At 36.6% G+C, this 8,828-nt stretch overlaps 1 protein-coding gene across 5 annotated transcripts in view; it reads right to left on the bottom strand.

The window, feature by feature from the left end:
- Positions 1-5,869: 5,869 nt before the first annotated feature.
- sgg (glycogen synthase kinase 3 beta homolog shaggy) overlaps positions 5,870-8,828 on the bottom strand; it is an 84,400-nt gene continuing 81,441 nt past the window's right edge. For all 5 annotated transcript variants that reach the window (XM_088231605.1, XM_088231609.1, XM_088231607.1 and 2 more), the window contains one exon: positions 5,870-8,792. In XM_088231605.1, coding sequence (XP_088087731.1) covers positions 8,608-8,792 — 185 coding nt within the window. In that variant the 3' untranslated portion in view covers positions 5,870-8,607. The remainder of the gene's footprint in view (positions 8,793-8,828) is intronic.

Raw genomic sequence — 8,828 nt, 5'->3', positions numbered from 1 at the left:
CTTCACCATAATTGTTGCACAAAAATATAAAACCAACATGCACTGATGTGTGCATGCACCTTACGTGCACAGTGCAACAACTATGGAGAAGGTATATGGTGGGTTTTGAATGTTAGTTTAATTGGTGTCCTGACGAAGAGACGGGAACGTCTCGAAACCAGTAGACATAAAAAAGTCAGAAAGTGGTTATGAACATCATCATCATCATTCCCTTTCCGTAGGGCACTGCTCTGGTACACCAATCGCAGCGTATCTTTATCATTTTTGTTAATGAAAGATGACCAGTCATACGCTAAAGACTGAATTCAATTCCCTGGGGAGCTGTTTACATTAACACATTACAACTTAGATGTTAAAATATGAGCAGAATGGTGAATGTTACACAGTGTGTAAAGTGGCCACTTAACAGGTCATAAGCCTTGTAGATACCTAGATTACTTCTATATTACTTTCTCTAAAGTGTTATTCATCTCTAAAATGAAAAAATAATATTATATTTACTCATCACTAAACCCACGGTGACAATGCCTGCATGCTGTCGCTGTTTTCCTTTTTGAATTTATTATTATTCAAGTTGAAGATATCACTCGCATTGGCTCCAATAATATTATTGTATAGGTTACACCAACAAGCTACAGAAAGTGGCTTGGCGGGATTTTAGTTTTAGTAAAAATATAACAAGTGTTTTTTTTTTTAAATTGTAAAAATGTATAATTATACTATTAAAATAAAAAATAAATAAAAAGGTATATTTTCCTGTATACAAGTATATTAAACCAAAGTATATTTTTGAGAAATACGCTTGTTTAGCTTTGAAACCGGTTGGTGGAAAAAAAAAATTAATTAGTGGTTAAAAACAAAGTTGTTTTATTTATTTTATTATATTTAATAGCCACAGAGTTAGTGCTTCAAATATAAAATTTACATATTTATTTATTTGTTCTTTTGAAATTTGTGTATAATTTGTTGCATATTCTATAAATGCACGAATATAGTGGGATGTATATATATATATTCTCTTTAAAAAAAGGAGAAATACCATAGTTCATATTATTTACTCAAATATTTACATTTCCAGACCATTTCCTAAAAGTCATAAATAACTTGTGCTGAAAAAATGGAAATCGAGTTGTGGTAGTGTGGGATTTGAACCTGGGACCTTTGGCCCGTGAGTCCACAATACTACCACAGGACCACAAACCGGTTCAAAATTATAATACAAAGTAAAATATATTATTATAGTTATTTGTTATAGACAGGCAGCGCCTTTGCTGGTGCGCCTATATATCGTGTACTGCTTTTAGTCTGCGTTCTTCCTTCAAAAAAGCATCCAAACGTTGTTTTCCATTTAGTTGGAATTAGTAATTAGTCTGTGTCCGGCTAATGAAGAATACAGATCTGTGTGTGACATAGAACCAGAACCCTAGACGGATGTTTTCCACTCGATAGCTACTCTCAGATAAAAATCCTGGTTCGATTCCTTGCCGATGTGACATATTAGTTTGTAATTCCATCTCAAACAGCATTAATGTATCTTCGAGTGTACCACAGGGTGCTCACCTTGCTCTTTTGCTATTCAATCTGTTCATCAATGATATAAAACATGCTTTTCTTACTTCATCAATTTGGCTGTTTGCTGGTGACACTAAAATTCTCCAACAGATTGACAGCCCTTCCGATTGTTCACTATTGCAATCTGACTTATTGTCTTTTAGCATCTGGTGCTCATTCAGTAATCTACATCTCAACTTAAGTAAGTGCAAGGTTATGAGATTTTTTCGTCTGGAAAATCCAATCATATACGATTACTCACTGAACGATGAAATATTATCATCTGTGTCTAGTATACGAGATTTGGGTATTATACTTGACACTAAACTTTCTTTTACAGTTCATATTGAACATGTTATCAATAAATCCTTAAAACTTCTTGGATTTATTAACAGAAGCACAGCTGACTTAAAAAATATCAATACCCTTAAAACTCTCTTCTGTTCCTTAGTTCGCCCGCACCTAGAGTATTCCTCTGTTATCTGGTCTCCATATTATGATGTTCACATCAAGAACATTGAATCAGTTCAACGTCGATTTTTAAGAAAGATAGGCTGGAGGTTGGGCTTATCCAGAGACTTTTATACGTATAATGAGTTAGAAACTACCTTGAAATAAATCCGACCTTATAGTCCTATTTAAAATTCTCAACTCACTCTTTGATGCGCCTGAACTACTGAGCTCAATAAAATTAAATACCCCAACTAGAAACCTCTGACAAAACTTACTCTTTCATACCGATATCCATAGAACTAACTATGGTTTTCATTCCCCTATGCCCAGAATTCTTATGTCTGCCAACAAACATCCCAGTCTTGATTTCTTTGATAACAAGTTGTCTTCTTTCAAACGATCACTGAATCAAATTCAATTATAAACACCTCTCTCCCGCTTCCACTCCCACAAAGTCTACTATAAACCTAATAATTTTCTATGTATAAATGTGTCCATAAAAATGCCCATTGGGCGTATATATAAATAAATAAGGTAGTATTTCACTGTACCTGGACTGGTACCTGAAGCGTACGACTGATCACCTTACCTGTATGTAACATATGATCATGGTACGCTGAATTTGGTGTGCTAATGTAATGCCCTATGCACCATGGGGTGCGGATAGGGGGATGATGACATATTTTTAAAAAATAAAGTCTATACCCATTTTCAATACTTTTTTTAATTGAAAAAAATAAATATCCACATTCTAAAAAAATGTTTGGTATGAATTTATATTTGACTGGCTACCTAACAGCCACTGAAATATGAGTCATGAAACTACTTAGTAAATCTTATATTTTATTGCAATTAAAATGGATGATACTATTATAATACGATATTATTATTATTGTTTTATTATTATACTAATTAAAAGCGAGCAGCTTAAATCTGATACGCTTAAAACTATTTTAACGAAAGTTCCCACTTTAACTTTTCCGAAACAAATCTAGTCCATTTTTTAACCCATTGAGACGACACATTGAGAACACCTCTTGTGGCAGCTCATTACAACCATCAACAACCCTATTGCTCGGGAAATGCTTCCATGGATTTAGATTGAATCTCGTTGTTTCCAGCCTGAGACTGTGGCCTTGAAAAAGAGCATCTTGTTTAAGCTTGAATCATGGGATCCAAATTCGGGCAGCTGGTGACTGTTGAGTATCTTGTATGTCTCCGACCGAGAGTTTCCAATCTCTCCGCAAATGGAAGCCGTTTTAGGCTTGGCGACAACTTTGTAACTTGTCTTTGGACTCTTTTCAACAAGTTGATATCCTTAACAAAATAGGGATTCAATATCTTATCTGAAACCTGTATTCGAGAGTAGGCCTGATTTAGGATTTGTATATTTTAGTAGCATATTCGCTGTTATATATGAGAAGGCTTTTTTTATCAAGTAGATAATTGAATTGGATTTTTAAAATTCTATAATAAATTACAGCAAACTTCCACCAAGAACAAAAAACATAAATATTTTAAAAATATACGGATGCAACAGAATTACTCGATCCCTAATATTGAGAATGTTTTTTTGATGTCAAAATTCAACTAAAGAGGTATGTAAAATATGTTGATAATGGCAAAAATGATTAAACTTTTTGAATATCAATATGACTAATAGTGTCATTATTGGCTGTGTTTTACTGACATTAGCGCGGTAACAAAGTCTCCGTTTCCGTGCTCAGGGAGCCGGCCATACAGAGCAAATAGCGCACCTTTGTACGCGCTTTATTCTTCAAGGCCAAGTATTCCGAATCATTTCGGATTCCGTACACTAGGAGAGAATTATTAGAATATGCGACACGGGGAGTTATTAAAATTATCGACATGACAGCGGTGCAAACAAGAGCTTCATTTGACATGCACCGGTAACACAGGGTTGATACTTAATTTTAAAGTCCCCATTAGTATCGCTTATTATTTATCAAACTTAGTTTGTCATAATATCTGATGCTTTTATTTTACTATGTCGCTGAGGTTTTATTATTTATTTATTTTCAGTGTTATAGAACTATTATTTGTGGGCAGAAGAAACTATACCTCAGAGGCAGACAGATGCGAATCCAAATGACAAATGTTCAACAATAGCCTAAAGAATCTACTTTCTCCGAGTGATTTCTAATAATTCAGAATATTAATTTGTATTTTCAGTATCTTAATACATTGGTTCTTTCATTAAAAGACTTACATTTCTTCAAAATCAATAGACACGATAATAAACTGGATACGAAAATCAAAATGTCATTTCATCAGATTTTGGATTTGCATCCGTCTGCCTCTGAGGTACAGATATTATTTCCCAATTTACAAGTACACGTATCTCAATTTTTTTGTAAATTGTGTGAGTCTGTGTTTATTTATTTTATCACAAGATTTTTTATCATCGGAATGTAAATAATGTGATCAGGTTTTTATTTTGTCAATTTTAAAATATAATTTTCCCTCATGTTTTGTTTAGATCAATAGTAGTGTTTTTTTTTTTAACAAAAACAGTATGTATTTTAGTATTATATTTTCTGTGATAAATTTTATGGAAAATGACAACCCTGAAATTTTGTGAAAATTTCGATTGCGTCTTTCTGTTACAGTTTTATGATGCCATATTGTGTATTTATCTAGCAATTTTTTACGATTCTTTTGTGGTGTGTGGTGGTCCATTCTCTCCGCCTACCCTATAGGGAGGGAAATGGTGTGATGGTAGTAGCAGTAGTGTTTGACATATCAATGTGATCGTAGAACAACGACAGATGTGCACAAATGCAACATCAACTTTTTTTATATTCGATCTTGAAAAGGTTTTACAAAGGCTTTATATTCGAAGTATGAAAAAAAAAAAACATATTTAACTAACCCAAGTATAAAGGGATACATTTTTGTACTTATCGAGTTATGACAAAGCGAGAAAAAAAAAATTGCTGCAAATTCGAAGAAAATCACATGCGTCGTTGATCGAGATCATGACGATGTTTTAAAATAATTATTTTAGGTTTCATCTTTTCTAAAACTCGCCTAATATTTCGCAGCGTACTAGATACTGCCATAACAAAAAAAATTCTCCAATGATCCGTCTTTGTCGTATTGTTAACTCTAGACAAGATCTGGACTTTTTTGGTTTAAGTTTACAACGATTTAAACGAGCACTAAATAAATAGTCCAGATCTTGTTTTGATGTCCTTTTCTCTTCTTTGCTTCTTTTCTCTTTTTAAAAATATTTTTAACTATTCTTTTATTGTAATATTTAAACCCTATAAATTGTATACATGGACAATGTCCATTAATAAATAAATAACACCTAGCGGCACAAGGTGGAGTGTAAAATAAATATACATTAGAACACCATCAGAGAAAAACAGCGTGTTTATTTTTCTTTTAATTTTTTTTTAACACCACAACAGGCCATAAGGCCAAATTACAGTGGTGAATTACAGCGCAAAACACTCGAGCTTGAAAAAAACCACATGAAATTTGTGTGTTTTCACTGGGAATCAAATCCAGAGCCTTCCGTGCGTGAGTCGAGCGTCTTAGCCACTACACCGCAGAGGCCGGTCAACAGAGGTCAAGCGATTTCAGTAAGTTTCGTCAGTTAGAGAGTTTTTATTTGGTAGGGATCCGTTTCTTTTTCGTGTTTACTACTGGTAAACTCCTCTGGAGATGAAATAAAAAAGCACAAGTATTAAAATAAGTAGTCATACATTTTATTACAGCTGCAGTATACTTCCCACCAACCCATGGTATGCGGAGGTCAGAGTTGGGAGGTCGAAGGTTGAAGGTCGGAGATAGGAGCGAGTCGGAGATGGAGAGAAACAGTAAAAATACGGAGAAATGTTTTATGATACGTTTTAATTTAATGTGGATTAGCAAATAATTGTCTAATACAATACATAAAGTTAAGAAAACATTTCAGTTGTTATAAAAGAATGCGCACGGTGTTAATTATTGCACTGTTCACTGATTTAATACGCCCTCGGGAAAGTGAAACATAAAGATTGTTTAAACATCTATCTATACAAAGAATAATATATATCAGTGTCTCGACTTATTCTGTTAACTCCTTTGTACACGTTACAATCAGTAGATGCATTTATAACTCGAGGAAATATTCCAATTCTACACGTAAATACATTAGCCATATCTAATTAATAAAATATCAAACATAAGTCCTTTAACATAAGAATATGTCAATGAAAAAATAAAACTGTACATTTTAAACCACTACACGATGAGACGAAATATAATTTGAAATGGCATCCATATCGGGCGCGGTAGACGCTCCTCCAACCGGAACAACCAAAATTACATTTGTACAAATTAATAACCTCACAAGTCAACATCCGTCTCCATTCGCGCTCACTAAGTATTCTTCACTCCGTGTGACTAAACAATATAGAATTCTTCGTGGTCCTCCGACTCTGGACTCTATCAAGCGGTGAATTAGTTCTCATCGCGAGGCATAACAGCGACAGAAGGGGAAAATGCTACAGAATATACCATGCGGCTTTCCTAGATGGTAATTATACTTGTTACGTTCACGCGCTTAAATAACATCTTACATTAGTCATCAACTGCGTCGATGAGATATAAAATGAGTACATTACATATACACTTAAGGTATCTACAGAGGATTGATTACAAAGTGGTGTAATGAACACACAGATTGAACTATATTGTGGCACTGTACTGCGGTACAGCACTGGCTTATTCCACCCTGACTCGGCATCTCTCTTCCGACTATTTATTATTCACAATAATTTCTATTTTATAATATATGCATATAAATAATTATACAATCGAGGAGTTTTCCAATTGTACTCTATCTCCCGGTAGCCAGTTACGCGTTAATTTGGATCCAAATTGTCAATTACATAACACTAAATAAATCCATTTGATTTGTTAACCGACGGGTTGATAATTGCGTCAAGTAGAAAGGTGCCGGGCCCGCCTTCCTCCTGGTCACTTCACTCGGAGACTGTCAGGCTGGGACATTTCTACTTTAGCGCACTAATACACGATAGTAACGGGGCGTCGGGGGCTCTCTCAATACATTTGGTCTGAATAACAATTGGTTAAATATGAACTAACGCAAAATATTTACAATACTTAAAATGACAAAATAGACCCGGACCTAACAGATGCGAGAATCCGGATGGGTGCTAATAATGTAGTAAAACTAACATTCTCCTAGGCTCCGCGAGTCCCGCGCTAAAATAAACATTTCCCTAAAGTACACACGGTGTCGACATATTTATTGGACTGTTATTATTATATTTATATTATGACAAAAAGTGTAAACGTTACTATACACATTTCTGCAGATTAGTAAATACGAGAGCTATAAAAGGTAGCGACGAAACGACGGAACGCTATTTACACCATCAGAAGGTACGGTACAAACAGTGTCCTACTTCTATCAAATTGTGAATAGAGGAATCTATCGCAACATCCATACATAATATAGGTATGTTTCTATATTGATTTATATCTAGACCCGATACCCGTCTAGGTATCGACTTCTACTTTAATAGCTTACTCGAGGTTTGGTGTTCACGTTACAAGAGAATAGGATCCCGGCTGTGGTAACGTGCCGTCGTAGGGTTCTAGTCGGATGGCTGTGGACCGCAGTCGGGTGTGATACGGAGGGTGAAGCGCCTCGGTGCGGTGCCGACACGCACACTCGGTCGCGGCCATAACCGACACAAGCGTACTTTCTTAATACCCTATCTCCCAGTTAGTACCCTATGTTCCTAGTTACTACACGTGTGTTGGAGTATAAAATATTGGCTTAGTTACGCGCCACCTTCGCTTCTCGACTCGGTCAGAAACGGGCGGAAACGTTTCCGAGTCGAGAAGAGACAGCGCGGCGAGATGCCTCGCGATATGCCGCTGAATTAGTCTCCCTGCACCTTTAGACGAGAGAAAGCTGAATGTCAATGTTTAGAGTGATCTTTATCTTTTCGAAAGAAGCGTCTTAATTTAATATGAAAATTTGTTTAATTCCAAAGGCACAACACTGTACAAGAAGCGAAAGCCATAACGGAACATCTAGTAGTACTAGTAGTAATAGTGCCGGGCGATTACGGAGGCAGCGGACGCAACACGCTTTCAGAACGTCCGGATGCCGGGGCATTGCGGAGGCGAACTTTCCCGGAACAACGGAGTGTGAATTACGGATGCGGCAAGCGTAAATACAAGTCGTCCTTTCAAAATTAAATTCATTCACTGAAGAAGATAATTTATTCATCTACCCAATGTTCGTTCAAGATAATAATAAACTTTAATAATTCAATTACTCTTTTATTGTTGCGAAAATATATGTACGTTCTGATAAATAAAACAAATTGACAAAATAATAAAGAGGCGCGAATGATCGGAATAACGATTCCGCGGTTCATCAACGGTCGCAGAAATATGTATATCTTTACATAAAATTGTACAGAGATAAATGTGTCAAGAAGTAAAAGGCGGCGTAAGGAGTCTTACATTAGGTTGTTTACATTATGATATGAAAGCAATTTCCAAACTGAAGACTCGATCGAATTGTTGTTAAGGGGTCCCGGAGGGTCTCTACGCAGTGTGGGTGGGGGAGCCTTCCGCGGGGGGCGGGTCGGGAGGGCCCGAGGACGAGGGGGGCGGCGCGGGCGCCGGCGCCGCGGCGGGCTCCGCGGGGGCCGCGCCCGCCTCGTCGGGGGCGCCGCCGCCCATCCAGTCCGGCACCAGCGCGCCCTTCAGCTCGGGCTCGCTGGACAGCTCTGCAACAAAAGGGACAGTCATTGGGCGGCCATGGC

This window comes from Micrasema longulum, unplaced genomic scaffold (genome assembly GCF_059751315.1).
Source record: "Micrasema longulum isolate JH-2025_06_02 unplaced genomic scaffold, ASM5975131v1 h1tg000896l, whole genome shotgun sequence".
Classification (NCBI taxonomy): Eukaryota; Metazoa; Arthropoda; class Insecta; order Trichoptera; family Brachycentridae; genus Micrasema; species Micrasema longulum.
This window is presented reverse-complemented; position numbering and strand designations above follow the sequence as displayed.